Source organism: Hyperolius riggenbachi, chromosome 2 (assembly GCF_040937935.1).
Source record: "Hyperolius riggenbachi isolate aHypRig1 chromosome 2, aHypRig1.pri, whole genome shotgun sequence".
NCBI classification, from domain to species: domain Eukaryota; kingdom Metazoa; phylum Chordata; class Amphibia; order Anura; family Hyperoliidae; genus Hyperolius; species Hyperolius riggenbachi.
Window position 1 is genome coordinate 532,961,273 of NC_090647.1, and position 21,017 is coordinate 532,982,289.

Here is a 21,017-nt window from a genome sequence, read left to right on the forward strand (position 1 = left end):
TTGTAAACACATAAAAATAAGAAGTCCGTTTCTTCCTGAGTAAAATCAGCCATAAATTCCTTTTCTCCTATGTTGCTGTCACTCACAGTTAGTTATAGAAATCTGACTTTAGCAACAGATTTTGGACTAGCCCATCTTCTCATAGGGGGTTCTCAGGGTTTTGTTTATTTTTTAAAAGCACTTAGTGAATGGCAGTTGCTCCATCCAACTGCCAAAAAAGTGTGCAGCGAGCAGTGAGGCTGGCCAGCACCTTTATATAAATCTTTTTCAGGGAATGTCTTTATAAAGAATAAAGGCATGCTCAGAATCCCCCATGAAGAGATGGACTAGACCAAAACCTGTCAGTAATGTCAGATTTCTACTACCTACTGTAAGTGACAGCAACATAGGAGAAAAGTCATCTATGGCTCATTTTACTGTGGAAGAAACATACTTCTTAAATGTATTTGTTTTAAATGTTAAGATTTTCACAACAGTTCCTGTTTATAGAGAAACTGTATGAACCCCCCCTCCTGGGAGATACTTACCTCGGGAGGGGGAAACCTCTGGATCCTAATGAGGCTGCCCCCTTCCTCCTCCATCCAGGCAATCTAGCGCTGGAATCCCCTGAAATCACAGCCAGGAGCCAGGGAAGCTAAACATTGCAGGCACTGTTTAGCTTCCCTGGCTCCAGCGAAGTAGTGGCTTAGGCGGAAATAGCAGGTCCGATCGGGTCAGCTCTTCTGTGCAAACGTGTGTTGCCTGCAGGCTGCACCTGCGCAGTAGAGTGGACCTGATCAGGCTCGGCTATTTCTGACGGAGCCCATCAGAAAACTGGAATGTGGTGGGTACATATTTAGTCCCGGCACAAAGGAGGATGGGGGAAGCCTCTGTATCACAATAAGGCTTCCCCCATCCTCCTTCAGCTCAGCGCTCCAGCGCTGGAAGCCCACCGAACACTGGGGAGATAAATATTTACCCACCACAATCCAGTGACGGTGCAGTAGCAGTTTCCTGATGGGCTCCTTCCGAGGCACTGCTTAGCTTTAAAAGGGACTCCGACCAGTGCAGTAACTATGGAAAGATGTATACCATTTTGAAGCTCTCTTTCTCCTCTTTCCAATGATATATAAACCACCGCCCTACGCCTTTTAGTTCTCGCTATTTTCGTGATCGAAATCGCGGCCGCCATCTTGGATTCCTTATTGAACAACAACAACAAATAACATTTGTAGAGCGCTTTTCTCCCATAGGACTCAAAGCGTATATTCAACATTGTATTATGCAGGACGACACTTTCCCCAGTGTCGGCAGCTCCATTCAGCACAATGCAATGAAATACAAGGAACCCAGGGGGATATATACAAACATCATGCTGGTAGGTGTGAGGATATAATTAATTAGTTGTGGGTATGCTTAAAGTCATACCCACAGGCACTGCTCGGAGTCCCTTTAACAGTTTATTTCTTGGCCGTACAGCTTAGCACCCAAATTAATCTTACCTCCTTTTCTTGCCACAGATAGAACTTTATGATGGTGATCTCTGATTTCAGCTGCGATTTTTTTTTTTACATTAATATTTTGAGGTTAATTATCTTTTTTTTTTTTTTAAATAAATGTCTCTATTTTTTTTTTAAATATCCCCCCCCCTCAAATTGGCCCTACACTGCCATCCATACACTGTCAAAGGCATCAGCCTATGATAGGGAGTAGATTGTGAGCCACTCCGAGGGACAGTTAGGTAACAGGGACATTCTATGTACAGCGCTGCACTAGATCGCAGCGCTGTACACTTACATTCATTCTTATTTCAGCTGAGAACAGCCTGCAAGCCGCAATCGCGGGCTGGCAGGCTGATCACGGAGTGAGCGCTTGTTCCCTGCTAATCTCCCGCATCACGAGATACCGCGCCCGCGTGTGGCTGAGGAACAAGAGAGACACCCTGTGGCCACCATCCTGCGGTAGGCGGTCGCAGAGTGGTTAATTTTTAACAATACACATCGCCTTGCTGTTCTGCTTCTCCTGTGCCTCTATTACATTCAGGCTGTTTTCCAATTTGTGCACGGGTCACGTACGTGCTGCTGGAGCCGATGGTCTGCTGTGGTGGCTGTATGGGGGAATACATCCGCCTTCCTGGGATTATCACGGACTGCACAGACGTGCCCTAGCAATGCACACTCATATGTAAGGCATAATGGTATAACACAGACAGAGGCGCTCTGCTTTCTATAACTGAATTGCTGTTGTTTATCCCCTGCTTATTGCCTGAAGAAGTGGGCTGTGCCCGCGAAACGCGTTGCATCTTTGGGGTATTTTCAATAAATGTGTATGTCTATATATTTACAGTCTTTGGTGTCTGCTATAATGGAGGTGAGCCCACCACTTCCTCCCAGCAATTTTTTAAAAATTTTATGTACTTTTATCCTTCTGGCGCCTCTGTTCACCTACCAATACATGCAGATATGTGTAGCTATAACCTTCTCCCACAGTATCTAGAAGTACCCTCAAATTGCCCAGTCCTCACATTCCACACATACCCCAACCTCCTCCCTGAACTTGCCTGTTTGCTTTAGTACATACATGTCAAACTCCGGCCCATGGGCCAAATCTGGCCCTCAGAACCATTAAATTTGGCCCCCAAGTGGTTTCCCTACTTTGCATTATGTTTGGCCCACTGTAGACCACCAGGGAAGCTATATTGGAGGTGAAGCCCTAGAACGCGAGGAAAGCCATATGGGGAGGTAGTTGGAAAGCACTAATCACTAGGGAACTGTATAGGTCACTAGACACCAGGGAAATGTATTTGAGAGGGAGGACCACTAGACACCAGGAAACTATATACGGGAGGGAGGAGGACCACTAGACAAAAGGGAACTGTATTTGAGAGGGAGGACCACCAGACACCAGAAAACTTTATAGGGACAAAAGGGAACTGTATAGGTGTTGGAGGGGGGCCATTAGACATCAGGAAAGTTATAAGGGAGGAAGGTGGCCAGTAGACATTGAGGATGGCCCACGACTAGGTCCAGGTTTCAATCTTCGACCCGCTTTGTATTTGAGTTTGACACCCCTGCTTTAGTACAAGTGCCAGGTATTCACAGGGTGAAGAAACAGAAATAAATAAAAAGGCAGCCACTGAATGTAACAACTGAAGTCAATTCAATTACAAAAGCAGTGATGTTTACATGTAAAAAGTGTATTTTTCCCTTTACAAAAATCAAATTTACAATTTTGGCTTTGCCCCCTTACTTCTTTTCCTTGGCTGTTACATCTGTTACATGGTGCTAACACTGATTACAGACCGACATGAAGAAAATAAACAAGCAATAAAACAGGAGAACAACCAACGCCACCTTGTGGTAAGCTGAAAAAAATAACATATGCTAACACAGTTGTAACTGAAGAAGGATTTTATTACAATAGTAATTGTGGGTTTTAAGCCACATTAACCACTTGAGTACTAGCAGTCTCTGGCCCCTTATGGACCAGAGACTGCTGGCACAAAAAACGGGGTTCACCGACATTGCGCCGCACGGACCCATCACTCTCACCATTTGTCCTTTTATCTCATCACTGAAGTCCACTCACTCTGCCGTTGCTATGACAGCAAAACTCCATGGAGCCAGTCAGGAGCCAATTTCTTTGGCTCCTGACCCTGTGATCACTGAGAGCAATGTGATTGGCTCACAGTGATCACAGGCTCTGTGCGGCGCTGTAATGGAAATCTACGCCCTGGCAGGGATAACAGGTCCCAAACAGGGCATGGATTTCAATTAGCCTGGTCCAGAAGCAGTTAAACAGTGTCCAGACCCCACATGTTCCTGGGCACCACAGCAGCCGCTATGCCTAGTACTACGCTTCTGGTGCTAACTAGTGTCCCTCATTCCCATTTCAGAAACTTTGTTAGCAAACTGCTGTACGTTTATATGTGGCGTTACCTCGGTAACTGGACAAAGATGCTTCTTTTTAATTTTTTCGTTTCCCGGTCACTTTTCCAGAACATGTCTGGGAAGATCCAGCAGTGTTCTGATAACAACAAACAAAACAAAAATACAAAATAAATGTTAACACTTGCATAGCTCTTTATCCATTTCAGACTCAAAGCATTCAGTAAGCCAATCTGAAACTTAAAGTGAACCCGGATGTGAGAGTTATATGGAGGCTGCCATATTTCTTTCCTTTTGTGTAATACCAGTTGCCTGGCTGCCCTGCTGATGCTCTGCCATAGATCTGAACAAGCATATGCAGATTAGGTGTTTCTGACAATATTGTCAGAACTGACAAGATTAGCTACATGCTTGACAGTTAAGGGACAAGACAATATACTCTGTACAGTGCTCCGGAAGATGTTAGCACTATATAAATACTAAATCATAATAATATGTTCATTTCTGGTGTACTTCAGATGTTACAGCAGCTAAATAGATCAGCAGAGCTGCCAGACAGCTGGTATTGCTAAAGGGGAAACAAATATGGCAGCCTCCATATCACTTTCACTATGGGTTCACATTAAGGGAGTCTTGGCCAATGACTCCTTACTGTTTATGCACTGGCTTCAGACATAATTCTCACCTTGGTCTCCCACATCAAAGGCAGGGTATTTACTGAAAATGTTATTTGTGGTAAACTTAGTACAAATACAGAAGTTCAATTCTCACTTGAAACTACATTTACCAACACTCAAAACTAGAATTACATATTTTGTCCAAATCATGATGTGTTGATACTAATGCTTAATAAATAATAAAAATAATGCAAGATAACACTGCTAATCATGAAGGAAAAAAAGGAAAAAACAAAAAAGAAATATAACAGACAGGGACGGATCTAGGGGGGGGGGGGGCGAGCGGGTCTCTTGCCCCAGGCGCAGTTTGTTGAATTCTTAAAAAGGCGCCAAAACTGGATAGGGAAAGGCAGTTTAGGCACCAAAACCTGACCTTTAGGCACCAAAACCTGACTTTTAGGCGCCAAAACTGGATGAGGAATGGCAGTTTAGGCTCCAAAACCTGATCTTGCCCCAGGCGCAATTTGTTCCAGATCCGTCCCTGATAACAGATACCGTAATACAGTCACATACAATGGCTTATATTGAGAACATCATAGTAACAGTGAAAACACAACTTAAAGTGAGTGTCCAAGGAAATTAAAAAAAAAAAAGATCCGCTTACCTGGGGCTTCCTCCAGCCTGTGGCACCCGCCTGTGCCCTCGCCGCAGCTCTGGAGGCTCCCGGACTTTCCCCTGGCGCAGCCGACCTCGCCAAGTTGGGTTCCGGGTCGGCGTCTTCTGCGCTCCACGGCGCGGGTCATGTGGTCCGGCTGACGTCATCAGGACTGTACTGCGCAGGCGCACAACTACTACGCCTGCGCAGTACAGTCCTGATGACGTCGGCCGGACCACAAGACCCGCGCCGTGGAGCGCAGAAGACACCGACTCGGAACCCGACCTGGCGAGGTCGGCTGCGCCAGGGGAGAAGACCGGGAGCCTCCGGAGCTGCTGCGAGGGCAAAGGACGGCTGCCACGGGCTGGAGGAAGCCCCAGGTAAGTGGATTTTTTTTATAGTGTCCTTGGATGTTTCCTTTAAAGCAAACCTGAACTGAAAAATAAAAGCCAAAATAAACATACACACGTCATACTTACCTCCCCTGTAGTATGTTCCTCAATCTTTCTCCTCTCCCGTGTCTTGTTTGTCCACTGTTATCAATGGAATTCTCCATCCTCCATTTCAGAAATGACGATGACCCCGTAACAGCTTTCGGGTCAGCAGTCCGTTGGCCAGTGATATTGCATGAGCCATGGGGAAACATGGACTTTACCTTGCACATCAATTGTCCTTTCATTTATAACTGACAGCAACTGATATAGTGAAAAAGGGCCCTAAAGGTGGCCACACACAATACAATAAAATGGTCCGAATTTACGGCAAAACAGCATGCAGTCAGAGTAGGAGGAGAAGCGAGAGGAGAGTGAGGTGAAGAGGTCATTATTGCGGAAAAGCAGCTGGTTGTGCTGTGTGAGGAGTCTGGCAGTGAGTGAGGAGGGGGAAGGCAGGAGAGCAGCAGTGTTTCATTTGACTTGCACAGCAGGACGGAGGAGGTGGCACTGTTGTCGTGACTGGGGTGGGGGAGGGGAAGGGCATCCTCACAAGTTTTCCTCAGGCAGCAAAAAGTCTAGAAACGGCCCTGGTTAAGGCACTGATGGGCGGATGAGGATGGGGGGGGGGGGGGGGGGGCGGTTTGTAAGAATCTGATTTTTCTCCTTTAAAAAAAGTCACAGGATTACTTTAAAGGGAACCCGAGTTGGAAATAATATGGATTGCCTGGCTGCCCTGCTGGTCCTCTGCCTCTAATACTTTCAACCATAGACCCTGAACAAGCATGCAGCAGATCGGGGGTTTCTAACAATATTGTCAGATCTGACAAGATTATCTGCATGCTTGTTTCTGGTGTAATTCACTTCACTACTGCAGCCAAATAGATCAGCAGGACTGCCAGGGAACTTGTATTGTTTAAAAAGAAATGAATATGGCAGTGTCCATTATCACTCTCACCTCGGGTTCACTTTAACCAGGTCACTAACCCAACAACCTGATTCAGTAACTTCAAAGTTTCATTAAAGGAATCATTAGAATGAAGGGGCACTTTCTTCATAGCACCTTCCACAACTAGTGTGATTAGGAAAAAATACTACAAATGCCTAATTTTAAAGGCCTACTGTCGGGGGCTAGAGGGACAAAGAGTTGAACTTACCTGGGGCTTCTAATGGTCCCCCGCAGACGTCCTGTGTCCACGCAGCCACTCACCGATGCTCCGGTCCCTGCCGCCGGTTCACTTCTGGAATCTGCGACTTGAAAGTTGCAAACCCACTATTATTATTATTTATTTAGCGCCAACATATTACGCAGCCCTGTACAATAAATAAGATTACAGACAATGATAACAGGGGTGACAGAACAATACAGGTAACAGACCATAGATACAACAATACAGGTAATGACAATAAGATACACAACACAATGCAGACAGTAGTACAATGCCAGATCATAAACTGGAATGGTAGTGGTAAAAAAATTACCAGTTCCAAATTCTGGGTACAGTGCACACAGTCAAGTATGATACACAAGGGGAGAGGGCCCTGCCAAAGGCTTACAATCTAGAGGGAGGGGTTGGTGACACAAAAGGAGGTGGTGCATCAAGAAGTTATGGGCAGAAAGGATTGGGGTAGTGTTGAGTTGATGTAGGCCTCCTTGAAGAAGTGAGATTTGAGTGCTTTTTTGAAGGTGTAGAAGGTGGGAGCGAGCCTGATGGGCAGTGGGAGAGAGTTCCACAGGATAGGGGCAGCTCTAGTGAAGTCCTGCAGTCTGGCATGGGAGTGCGAGATGCGTGGGGTGGTTAAGAGGAGGTCGTTGGAGGAGCGAAGTGGGCGGCCAGGTGTATATCTGCTGACCAGGTCAGAGATGTAGGTTGGGCAGGACTTGTGTATGGATTTGTATGCCAAACATAGGATCTTGAAGCTGATTCTGAAGTGAATTGGAAGCCAATGAAGGGATTTGCGTAGGGGAGTCGTGGAGACAGAGCGTTGGGAGGAGTAGATGAGTCTGGCTGCTGCGTTCATGATGGATTTTAGGGGGGCGATGTGGTTTTGAGGAAGGCCTGACAAGAGGGAGTTGTAGTAGTCCAGGCGGGAGATGATGAGGGCATGGACAAGGAGTTTGGTAGTGTCTGGGGTCAGGAAAGGCCGGATCTTGGAGATGTTGCGCAAGTGGAAATAGCAGGCTCTAGCTATGGTTTGGATGTGGGAGGTGAAGGAGAGGGCCGAGTCCAGGGTGACACCCAGGCAGCGGGCTTGTGTGGTTGGATGAATGATTGTGCCATTGACAGTGACATAGAGGTCAGTAGGGGGTGAAGCAGCACGAGGCGGGAAGATTAGGAGTTCAGTCTTATCCAGGTTTAATTTAAGGAACCTGGCAGACATCCAGGATGAAATAGCTGAGAGACCAGAGGATACCTTCTCCATGGTGGCGGTGGAGAGGTCAGTGGTATGGAGGTAAATCTGGGTATCATCTGCATATAGGTGATAGTTGAAACCCAGAGAGGAGAGGAGTTTTCCAATGGAGGCGGTGTAAATGGAGAACAGCAGGGGACCAAGAACAGAGTCTTGGGGGACCCCAACTGAAAGTGGGAAGGAGGTTGAGGAGGAACCATTGAAGGAGGTCTTGAAGGAGCGATTTGAGAGGTAGGAGGAAAACCATGCTAGGGCAAGGTCTTTGATACCCACAGATTGCAGGGACTGGAGAAGCAGGGAGTGATCAACAGTGTCAAATGCTGATGAGAGGTCTAGGAGGAGAAGGATAGTGTATTTTCCTTCGGCCTTGGCGAGCGTGAGGTCATTGACGACCTTGGTGAGAGCAGTCTCGGTGGAGTGGCCTGGCCGAAATCCTTATTGTAGGGTGTCAAACAGGGAGTTGGAGTCAAGGTAATGGGTCATGCGTTGGTGGACTAGACGCTCCAGGAGTTTAGATGCAAAAGGGAGTAAGGAGATGGGGCGGTAGCTGGATGGAAGTGAGGGGTCTAATGAGGGTTTTTTTAAGTAGGGGAAGTACAGTGGCCTGTTTGAAGTCAGAGGGGAATGTACCCGTGGAGAGGGAGAGGTTAAACAAAGTGGTGAGGACAGGAGCCAGAACAGGGAAGTGAGGTCGGAGGCATTTGGATGGCACAGGGTCTAGGGGACTGGAGGTGGCAGGAGAAGTGGCTAGGAGACGGCTGACTTCATCCTCTGTGATAGGAGTAAAGGCAGTGAGTGGTGGGTGGGGTGGGGGAGAGGTATTGGTGGGAGAGGAAGAAGTGGTGGAGTGGAGGCATGAGATTTCACGTCGGATGCTGGCTATTTTGTCGGTAAAGTGGGTGGACAGATCAGTGGCTGAGAGGGCGGAGGTGGGGGGAGGAGTGGTGGGGTTAAGGAAGGAGTTGAAGGTGGCGAAGAGGTGCCGAGGGTTGGAGGCTTGGGATCCGATCAAGACAGCAAAGTATTTTTGTTTAGCATCAGTTCATGCGGAATAGAACAGCCAGCGCTATGCCTGCGCGGCCACGTCCTCGCGCCTGCTGATGTCACCGGGAGCGCTCTGCGCCTATTCACATTGCTGAAATGCAGACAGCAACACATATCAGGCTTGATTTACTAAACCGTGATAACTCAAATATCCCACCTTATCAAAGATATCACACGTTATCAAAGTTAACATGCCTTATCAGAGTAGCATAACAAGCGATATGAACCCGCAGAGACACAGAGCAGGACGAGCGCCATTGCCAATTAGCAGGCATAAGTTCGTAGCGCTCACTATGCTACTCTGATAAGGAGTGTTAACTTTGATAAAGTGTGGTATCTTTGATAAAGTGTGGTATCTTTGATAAGGTGTGATATCTTTGATAAGGAGTGATATTTGAGTTATCCCGGTTTAGTGAATCAAGCCCATAGTGTGAAGGAGGCCTTTAGTAAAATCACAGAGGGGGTATTATTTCTGCGTTTTTCCATGTGCGGGTAAAAAAAAAATAGTTTTGTTGCTTTTTTTTGCAAACCACTAGCAATTCCTAGTGCCCTATAGCTAACAGCAGGTGCTGTCAGCTAATGTGTGCGGAAAATAGGGATGGTCAGAAATGTCAATTTCCGATTCCGCAGAAATTCCGATTTCCGGCAATGCCCATTACCGATTTCACTGATTTCCGATTGGTTTCCGATTTCCGAGTTCGGACTTCTGATTTTTGAGTTGTTGTTTTTTTTTGTCATTTTTTGCATTCTCTGATTGGCCAAATACTTCCGAGTTGTTTCTGCATTCTCTGATTGGTCAAATACTTCCGAGTTGTTAGTGCATTCTCTGATTGGTCAAATACTTCCGAGTTGTTTGTGCATTCTCTGATTGGTCAAATACTTCCGAGTTGTTTGTGCATTCTCTGATTGGCCAAATACTTCCGAGTTGACTCTGCATACTCTGATTGGTCCAATGCTTCCGAGTTCTGTGATTGGGCTAAAATTAACGAGTTGTGGTAATGCAGTATTTCCGCAGAAATCCAATTTCCGAGTTACGTTTTCTGATTTCTGTGTTCTGCTCGGAAATTCGGAGCATCCCTAGCGGAAAACGCACAGAAATAATCCGCGGAAAACCATGGCCATTTTCCGTAGACTCAAGTGTGATATCTCCCGGATTGTTTTAGGTTCACACTTGAGCTGAAAAACTGACACTTTCTGTCTTTCTTAACGGATTGGTAAACAGATCAGTTTGTTCCGTTGTGGTAATCGAAACGCAAAGCCCTAACCTGCACGATTTTTCGGGATAAGCAGATTAAGGGCTGGTTCAGACGGACGTTTGGAGGCGTTGCGTTTGCTGGCGTCGCGTTCAGCAGCGTTCGTGTGCGTTTGGATGCAGTCGCGTTTTTTCTTCCCCTAGGGGGACATTAGCCGTCGCGGTTAACCTCCCCTGGAAGCTACATGTAGCTTCCAGGGGCTCCTTGAACGCCAGAGAAAATCGGGACCCAAACGCCGCGTTTGTGTAAACGCGCTTGAAAGCTTGGTACAAACGCTCCCATTCACTTGAATGGGAGCGTTTAACACCAAGCCCTGAACGCTGGCTGTAAACGCTCTGCAAACGTCCGTCTGAACCAGCCCTAATTTCCCATGGATGTCAATGGTGGAAATGTATGTGCCTCCAGCATAATAAATGAATTATGCAGTGGCCATATTACGCTGGGAACCAGACCAGTGTTTTTGTCTCTCGTTCTATAAATCCAAGGATTATCTTTTATTATTCACTCACTCTGTGAAGTACCTGTCACATTTACCAGATATTGGACCTCTATAAACACAAACTGTTTCCTGTTAAACTGTCACTTAAAGAGAACCCAAGGTGGATTTTTTAAATCTTAATAGGACACAGAGGCATGTTCTGTGCACAATGACATGCCTCTGCGTCCTGCTGCTGCTGCCGCCAATCCCCCCGGGCTCTGCTGTCCCCCTTGATAAATAGCGCAAGGCTAGCGACAGTCTGCTTGTCGCTAGCCTGCTATTTACCTGCAAATGTCAATCAGTGTCCACCTCCCCCATTACATGCCGCTCTCCCCGCCGCTCCTTGCCTCCGCTAGCTTCCTCCAATCAGAAGCTAAGCCGCGACCCAGGAAGTACTAGTAGAGACGGGGAGCGGTGGGGAGAGCGGTATGTAATGAGAAAGGCAGAGGCGGACACTGATTGACATTTGCAGGTAAATAGCAGGCTAGCGACAAGCAGATTGTCTCTAGCCGGGTGCTATTTTTTAGGGGGGACAGCAGAGCCCGGGGGGACTGGCAGTGGCACCAGAAGGACACAGAGGCATGTCATTGTGCACAGAGCATGCCTCTGTGTCCTATTAAGATTTTAAAAATCCGCCTCAGGTTCTTTTTAAGATGTCACTCTTTGCTGCAATAAGTCAGACCTTAAAACCCTAAGGACCCTTTTACACCGGGGCAGGGCAGTTTGATATTTTTACCGCACCCCACCGCCATGCAATGAAAGTCAAAGGAGACTTTCACATTACAGCATGATGCGAGTGATGTTTTATACGCATCCCTGTCGCAGCGCGCATACGTGGTAGCTTAATATTACAATACGCTTCTGTGCACTTCCGCGTACCCCGAAGCAGGACGTGAACACAAGAGCACATCACTTCCTGCTTGGCCCAATGCCTGTTTCTGGCAATGCAATGAGGTGCGGCGAAAGCAACGCGCCGCATCGCTGCCGCCAGTTTACATTGTGAAAAGAAACGGCCTGAGTGTTTCTACTAAAGTAGAAGTAGAACTGTTAAACGTCTCAGTCTTTAAATGATTTTGCATAACTGTCAGCTGATTTCTAATACAGCAAAGTCCCTGTTATCCAGAATTCATTCAACCGGGAGTCTCAACTAACCAGCATGCCTGAGGGGATAACGGGGAATATGATTTTGGTGATTTCGCTGGAGCTTTGGAGGGCAAAATATACTCACCGAGTGTCCAGAGCCGTCTTCTAACCCTCCTGGAGCTCATAGTGGCTTTCCGGTGTCTGTGCACCAGGAGCGGTTGGCCCATGGCGCCAACTGATGCAATTGTGTCAGGTGGCATCATGGGCCCTGGAGTGGCATTTCCGCCTGCCTCGCCCCCTTCCCCCCGCAGCCACTGCTTACCCCCCCTCTCCCCCAGCGGCCGCCCGCTCCTATTACCTTATGAGCTGGTGGCCGCTTCCTTCATTAGTCCCCGCCGGCCCCCTCTCCTCTGTGCATGTGATGTCACAAGTCTCTCACAGCAGTGCGTCTATGTTGATTTCCCCCCGAAAGCAACATAAGAGATTGGATGAAGAGGAAAGTTTTCAGTATACAGATACTTACAGAGACTGACACTGACACTGTAACTGACACTGTGGTGGACTGAGGTTTTGAAGGTGATGTTTTTGGTCTGGTTGCGGATGTATAGCTGAGGCCTTGTGATTGAGTCTAGGACAAAAAAGGCACAGAAGTAAAGGAAATATGAAAATTTTTCTAGGTTTTTTATGCTTTTATATGAAATTATTATCAATGTGCATTTTATTTTTGTAATTGATTTTCTTTATTTAAAGGATACCTGACCCAAGACACAGCTACCTAAGGTAAGTACAGATGTATTTGTATGCTGGATCCACATACCTGTTTGTATAAGCCGTTATTTTCCTCGTTCCTCGTAATCATTCCTTGAAAAAATGTACTTGTGGCTAAAGTCAGATTTTCAGAAAGGAAGAGGCTTGATGCAAAGTTCCCGCCTGTCACCCTCCTAATCCCTCCTCTTACCTGCCTTATTCACTCCCCCTTAAGGTGGAGAAGATGTGGTAATGGGAGGGTGATAGGATGGAGCATCACAGCAAGCCCGCCTCTTCCTCTATGAAAGTTCAACTTGAGCTGAAAGTCACATTTTTCAAGCAGTGATTCCGGGACCGGGGAGAATGAAGTGAGGAACAGACAACAGGTAAGTGAATCCAGCATGAACATACCTCTGTGCTTACCTTAGGTAGTTTTGTCTAAGGTTAGGTGCCCTTTAAAATGGTTTAAAACCCTGACATAATATTCAATAAAAACATGTTTTCCTACTTTTTATATGCCATACGGTTATCATATTTGCATTTGTGCATTAGTATTATTATTCATTTAGAAGTTATAGGTTCCCAAAAGTACATTTTTTTGCTTTGTGAGCTGACTTTGCATTTTATTAATAACTGGTTTTATTCATTGCTGTATTGCAGGCAGACATGCTTCCAGTGTCTCTATGTCTCCAGCAGCTTCTCCTCAGTCAGAGAATGTGTCACATTCCTCACTTGATACATTTAAGTAAACACAAGATAACATAATCTAAAGTTTGGATGGGTCCACATTTCACTACACTGAATTTTCAAGATCTGTGTGTAACCCTTCGAATGCTGGTCTAGTAAAAAAAAAATGCTGGTTGCATATAATAGATAAATATGCTGTGTTGCTTTTCTTTTTTCTCTGCCTGAAAGAGTTAAAGGGAACCTGAAATGAGTAAAATTATTTAAAACAAATACATGATGTAGCTGCAAATGAATATTACATATTTGCCTCGCCGTCAGTTCCTCTCAGAAGCTCACCATTTTCTTCTTACAGTGACCCCTTTCAGTTCTGACAATATTTTGTCAGAACTGAAATATACCAGTTGCTGTCAGTTATATATCAGCAGCTGTCAGTTACAACTGAATGTGCAAGGTAATGTCCATGTTCTCCTATGGCTTAAGTGGGAGATATTACAGTTTAACAGCTGTTATGGGGTAATGGCCATTTTCAAAATGGAGTACAGAGAATTCCATTGATCACAGTGGACAAACAGGACTCAGGAGAGGAGAAAGAGATTGATGAGTAGACTACACAGGAGGTAAGTATGACGTATTTATGTTTATTTTGACTTTTTTGTTAATTTTCAGTTCAGGTTCTCTTTAATATTCAGCTATGCAACTGACTGTTTTTCTCCAGTCCCAGTGGGATTACAGCACCCCACACTGATAAGGAATTACAGCTTAATGTAGTTATCCATTTCACCTAAAATATTTTACAAGCCTGTGGTAAGGTAGACTCACCTTAGAATCATTCAGTGACATGTTATTGATCTGAACATAAATTTGGCCCAGATCAGTCTCAAAGATTTCCTGTTGTCGCTGTGCTGAGGTAGGTGAGGACTTCACTGTAACAGATCGTACTGCCGTTGTGGCACCGCCCTGTAAAACCAGAAGAAATGACATATGTTATTGATGAAGGATGTTTGAACATAAACAAGTTATCACATATCTACCTACTTTTGAGATAAGAAGGATACTTTTGGACACACCCCACCACACCTCTAACCACGCCCCTCACCACACCCCTTGCCATGCATATCACAAAGAATTCAGAATCAAAAGATGTAGTTTTATCATTCAAACCACACTGGTCCTCTCTATCATCAGTAGATTTTCATCATTTTAACACTTAAAAATTAGACACTTATTAATGTAACCCTTTGGGGACCACCGCATGTAGATCCTACGCCGCACTTGTGGTTGCCCTATGCTGATGCGGCGTAGGATTTAAGCCGCCTGCCGTTACCGCTCACAATGTGATCATGCTCACCCAAGAGGGAAGATTAAGCTGCCATATGACAGCTGACATCTCCCCTGAGTGATATATGAAATGTTCAAAGCGCACTGGTTATTAAACACCAATGTCTCCCACTATCCCCAGAGTGCGCTCAAACTTGAGTACAGCAATACTCCATTAACCACCTACAATTTAAAGTTCAGCGCACATCCTCTTTTGCAACAAACAATATAATACAAATGTAATAAAAAGTCCAAATATGGAATGTCTTTGATCTCTACTCCGATCTTCTTTGATTCCACCACCAGCAATCACCAATATGAAACGCACTCACCAGATACAGTGCGACCACTATTAGGGCTGGTTCAGACGGACGTTTGGAGGCGTTGCGTTTGCTGGCGTCGCGTTCAGCAGCGTTCGCGTGCGTTTGGATGCGGTCGCGTTTTTTCTTCCCCTAGGGGGACATTAGCCGTCGCGGTTAACCTCCCCTGGAAGCTACATGTAGCTTCCAGGGGCTCCTTGAACGCCAGAGAAAATCGGGACCCAAACGCCGCGTTTGTGTAAACGCGCTTGAAAGCTTGGTACAAACGCTCCCATTCACTTGAATGGGAGCGTTTAACACCAAGCCCTGAACGCTGGCTGTAAACGCTCTGCAAACGTCCGTCTGAACCAGCCCTTAGATTGGTCAGTCAGCGCACGTCTCCAGGGTGCCCCAGCACTTCAGGCCCCGGTTCCTTTGTATCTGTGTTTCCCTGTCCAGGCTCACTTGTCCTTATTCATATCCCTAGTGTCTCAAACAGAAGCCTCTCATAGCATAATATTGTTTTAAAAACACTAAAACTTTATTAAAATATTGCACTCACATGTCACAGGGTCATAAATTCAGCATAGAGTTTTTTTACGGGCTCTCCCCCGTTGCCAAGCCGGGTTGGGTGCTGTTTCCGCGTTCTGGCGTTTCAGCCGCCTCTGTTGTCTTCCCAGTGCGTCCAATTCCCCGCTCGACTAGTTTAGTCACTCCCTCGTGACTCATCAGGAGCATGGGGATTGGACGCTACACTGGGATATTTATGTTCGCCGCTGTATCCTATTGGGTATGGCTATTCAGTTCCTATTGGTCCCCAATCCGCCACTGCTGATTGGTTCCCGCCAGGCCTGTCTTTCCGTATAGCTCACTTCCGTTCCGCCTCCTCGCCGCTATACACGGATTTCCGTGTTGTTTCCGTATTAATCTATAATAGAGCACTATGGCATTTCCGTATTAATTCGTACCAATACATTTTCCGCCTTTTTTATATATGCAGAATCCCATAAGTTTCCGTATTCCGTGCAGCATACCAATCACCAGCATGCGTTTTCCGTATTTTTCGTGCACATACCCCTATACACATACATAGATCCTCCGTATCACGTCCGCATTCCTTCAGCCTCCAGGGGTGGGGGGAGAGAGCCCGTCCATACATCCCACATATCATAATCCCTTTTACAACCAATATCTTTACCATAAGTTCCATCTACATCCAAACCCTGCCAATGGTAATATTGCTGCCAGTACTATGGATTAAACACCTCCCCGCATATCATTAACCCCTCTTAACCCCTTAACTCCTTTAGTTGATCCCATACTTATCATCATTTATAGAACCTATAATAGCCCAATCCTGATATATTATATTATATTATCTTTCCTTTATCCTAGGACACCAGACATATGCTACATGTTCATACCTTCAGTTATCTGCAATAAAACAATTTAGATCCAGCTCAACATTATGGCCCCCTGGTTTCATACAACCCATGCCATAGATCCACTTGGTTTCTCTCATCGATATCTGTCTCACTTTGTGGCATCTTCTCCAGCTGTATTTCATTTTTTCTAATCCACAGAAAAATAGATGTTTTGGGTCACAGTTATGGAACCTGCAAAAGTGTTCTGACACACTATGTCCACTGAACCCCCTCTTAATATTTCTAATGTGTTCCTGCACTCTCTCCTTCATCTTTCTGGTGGTCCTCCCTACATACTGTTTACCACAGCTACACCACAACAGGTACACCACTCCTACACTATTGCATGTGATGTTTTGCATAATTTTAAATTCCCTCCCATTGCTGAATGAGGAGACCTCCATCTTCCTAACACCATTTCCCTCCTCACACGCCTTGCATCCCCTACACGGAAAAAAAACCATTCTGGTTCCAGAATGGCAGAATCTCTTTTGCGAGGCCCTCCACTAGACTAGGAGCCAGTAACTGCTTCAAATTGGGGGCCTTTCTATATATGAACTTTGGATATTCTGTCAAGGCACCTTTCAATACTCTATCCTGTTGTAACACTTCCCAATGTTTCCTAAAGATGTGTTCTATCTGTTTATGTTGGATGGAGAACTCAGTTATAAATGGAATCCCCTCCCCCCTATTCCCATATACCCTCCCTCCCCTAATCAAAGTGTCTCTATCTTTGTGACCTATTTCTATGACTTCTTTATATAATTCCTCTTCTGTGTACCCCTTTTCCGTAAACCTCTCCACCAATTTTTGTGATTGTTCCATGTAATCCTCCAACTTAGTGCAATTCCTTCTTATGCGGGTGAATTGTCCCCTGGGTACTGCTCTCAACCACTGAGGGTGGTGACAACTCTTGAGTGACAGATACCCATTCCTATCTGTGCTTTTGAAAAATGTTCTTGTGATAAGTCCCTCCCCATTTTTTTAAATTTCTATATCCAAAAAGTGTATTTTCCTCCTGTTACTTTCCATTGTGAGCCCATCAAGAGCTTTCAAGGAAAGGATTAAAAATCATGTGGGGGATGTTGCTAATTGCAACTTTAAATCCCCAATTTCTAGACATGTTCATCTGGAGCATAGAGGGGACCCTAGCTTTATTAGATTCATAGGCTTGGATAGGGTCCATGCCCACCCTAGAGGTGGCGACATCGATAAAGCCCTTTTACAGCTAGAGTCCCGCTGGATTTTCGATCTCAAGGCCACTGAACCCAAGGGTTTAAACGACAGTATTAATTATCGGGTGTTTTTGCCCAGCTAGTTTGTCAAGATCATTTTTTGAGTACCTGGAGCTGTTTTGAGTGACTTTGTTCTTGCTCTACCATTCTGTGTCTCTTTTCTTTTTCTTTCTCCCCTTTCCTGTCTCTCCCCCCTCTTTATTATTTTTCGTCCTTTCCTCTCCTTCCCTTTCTTCTCTTTCCTCCTTGTGTTCCTGTTTCCCCATCCCCATTTTTCTCCCTCCTTCCCTTCCCTTTCCATCACATTTTTCTGTCTTTTTCCCTCCTGGCTTTTTTGCTCCTGTGCACGCCGAGTGACATCCTGAAGGGCCCCCTCATGTGGCCCCGTGATCCTTTCCTGTTGGATTGCTCTCTTCCCATGAGTGGCAAAATTAGTAATTTTTTGGCCTGTTATATATGTGCGGGTGAGTTTGATCACTCCCACGTAGGTGTTAATACGCCATTATTATATAGGCTGGTCTCTCTCCGCCTCTCTTATGTATATGTACATTTATGGGTTTGGTTAGGATCCGCGTTTTTGGAGATGGTGTCCCTGATTTCATGGTGTTCCCATGTCTATAGCGCGAATCTATACATTACACTACCTTATTTCAGTGATTTGTATTTCTTCCTTTTTCCGCTCCCCACGTCCTGTCACTTACCATTTCAGGCGATGGGGGAGGGTTTGTTGTTTTTATTTCTACTTTCATATGTATTTTTTATGCGTTTTGCATGCTGTGTGCGGCGGCGCTGTCTGTGGCCACCTTGCGCTCCACTCCTCCATTGTCCCCATTGGGCGGCCCTTTCACCGACGTCAGCCGCCGGCGCCATTTGACGCCGTCCTGTGATGTCGGTTGGTGGAGCGCATCTGCGCTCCAATTGTCGGCTGCCCGCACGCCCACTGCTTTGTGGGCGTGAGGTGATGATGTATGCGACTGGGGGCGTGGTGGGATGGGCCGCGCAGCCGCCTTCAGTATTTATGGACGCCGTTATGGCGTCCATATACATACCAACGCTGTCTGCCTTTGATAAGGCCGCCAGGTGCGGCGAAACATGTCAGGCTCTTCCTGACAGCGTCTCCTCTCCTCCACACCTTCTGGAACCTGCACCAATTTGGACCAACCTTCATATACAAACATTTGGACTATTTGGGTCAGCCTTCTGGCAGTACAAGGAATTTGCAAGCTTGTACCTACATTGCTTTTCGGACTGCTTCATCTCAAGCCTGGTAACTATAAAGGGACATTGCTCTATGCATCCATTTGCCATGATTAGTTGCACATGCCCTGCGATTGGGGGACTGTTTTCACCATCTATTACATGTGCCCATATTCTGTGAAGACCTTTTGCCTTACATCAGCTTACACCCCGTGATTGAGGGACTGCATGCCAACTTACACCCTGCAATTGAGGGACTGCATGCCTATATATGTGCTTTGCATGCCATCAGTTTGTTTCAACCATATTTGCATGCCATCAGCTTGCCTATAGGCCATTCATCTGCTTCAAACCTTGCTCATTGATGCCAGCATTACACATTGTTTGGCCTTCTCGTGTCCTTTCTATGTTCCAGGCCAATTATCAACGTGCTCTGTTTGCACCTGTATGCTTTTCATTGCCCATTACATGTTGGGGTTGAACTGCACGACCCTTTAACTTCATTAACAACAGTGGTACCACATCTATCATCCGGTGCAGGTTCTGATTTTCATCTAGGGGACTGCAGCCCCTATGGTGTTGGTGGTTTTTGTGAGGAGTTCTTTTATTGGGTTATTTTGGGTTTTTTGGGTCTATGGGATATTTATATCTATGATACGTGATATATGTGATTCATATTAATAAAGTTTTTTATCCTTTTCATGCACCCAAGAGCCAATTCTCAGTATTTTTTCATGTTTGATATTTAGTTATGTTGGCATGTGCATGATAGGGATATATATTTATGTTTATATACTATGTTACTACTACTTCTACTTTAGGGTAGAGATCATTATTTTCCCAATTGACGCTGCCCTACAGCTTTGAGGCATTTTTTACATATTTGATAGTGGGGTCTTAGCCCCTGGGTATGCGATCAAGGGGATTTCATTGAGAGGTGGAGAGTGAGCTTTTTTGACCGGTTCCTACATTTTTGGCCATGCTACAGTGGGATGAGATTGTGCAACAGGTTGGGGAGGAATGTGCACGGGAGAGAGGGGCTAGGGGGGCCGTACAGTTGATCAATTCAGGCTTCAGGAAACTGGAGAAGCTTTATGAACAAAAAAGCCGAACATGGTGGAATATTAAATTTAACAAGAATTACTTGTCCGAGAACAAGGTCCCCCTGTGGTTACGCATTCAGATTTTTCCTTTTAAGAAAAATCTGCCTGATGGTTTTAAATCCAGATGGGAAGACAATTTTGAAAAATGCTCTAGGGTGAGTCTGGAGCTGATGCAGGAGCTTGAGGAGGTGGATCTAGTTGACATTGAGAGAAAAATTAATGCGATTTTGGAGTCCCTTCAGGGTGTGAAGGAACACCCCCTATATATTACAAGGAACAACAACTTAAAAATTCACATCGCGAAATATAATAAGGAAATTGTAACCAGAAAGGATAATAAATTTGAGCGGGATAAGGCCGCGTATAAGTTTGGCCACGCCTACAGGTGGGACAAACTACCTCCTAAAGGTAAAAAACCTCCACCACATAGAAATCCTCCTAAAAAGCCATCACCACAGGCACCTGCGGAGGCTCCTATTAGCTCTAGTGCTGTTGAAGATTCCGATTCCTCAGTTGGGGGCACTGACAAGAGTTCGGTGTCCTCCACTGATTTACATCCTGATATTCCGCACCGCCCGGTAACAAGATCAGTTGGGGGCAAATACTTACCTAAAACCATTAAAGACAAGGATAGTAAGAAAAAGAGAGAGAAACAAATCGAAAAGAAAAATAAACAGGTAGGCCCAATTAATAAATACCTTACAAGTGCCACAGATTCTCAAGGGGAAGATAGTGAATCGGATTTGGGGGCATGTGGGCCATCTGGTTCTCAACCCTCCTCTGTTGGTTTTTTAGGAGAGGACGAGGAACGGAATGTGCAGACGTAGTGTGCCCTTCACTTCAGACCCTATCCATGCCCTCGGGCAATTTGCAGGTGATTAACATTTCAGGTTATGATTTATCTCAGGGCGCCATAGACCTTCTGGGTAAAGGTCTTGGCTATTGCCCCAATAATAATCTGGATAGGTTTGAATTTGTGAAGGATCTACACTTGTTTGGCCGTAATCTGACATTGAGAACCCTGCACAAAAGAAAAAATGATGCCCCATTGGGGGGTGCTATTACAGATTGGAAAGATTGGTCCAATCAGGACTATAGAGCGTTAATGGATTTGGTAAAGCTGAGTGAGGAAACTGATCAGGGTGTGGAAGAGGACCTCTTTGGATTCA

General features: G+C 45.6%; 1 protein-coding gene and 1 long non-coding RNA gene across 3 annotated transcripts in view; one reads left to right on the top strand and one right to left on the bottom strand.

Moving 5' to 3' along the window:
- The window catches only part of LOC137545057 (uncharacterized), a 174,944-nt gene that overhangs the window by 139,641 nt on the left and 14,286 nt on the right, over nucleotides 1-21,017 (top strand). The gene's annotated exons all lie outside the window — the stretch shown is intronic.
- Nucleotides 1-21,017, bottom strand: part of LOC137545056 (uncharacterized protein C3orf38 homolog) — a 60,836-nt gene that overhangs the window by 1,616 nt on the left and 38,203 nt on the right. The window contains exons 3-5 of the mRNA XM_068266160.1: nucleotides 14,093-14,230; nucleotides 12,363-12,467; nucleotides 3,918-4,005 (exon numbers count right to left, since the gene is read on the bottom strand). Coding sequence (XP_068122261.1) covers nucleotides 3,946-4,005; nucleotides 12,363-12,467; nucleotides 14,093-14,230 — 303 coding nt within the window. The 3' untranslated portion in view covers nucleotides 3,918-3,945. The remainder of the gene's footprint in view (nucleotides 1-3,917; nucleotides 4,006-12,362; nucleotides 12,468-14,092; nucleotides 14,231-21,017) is intronic.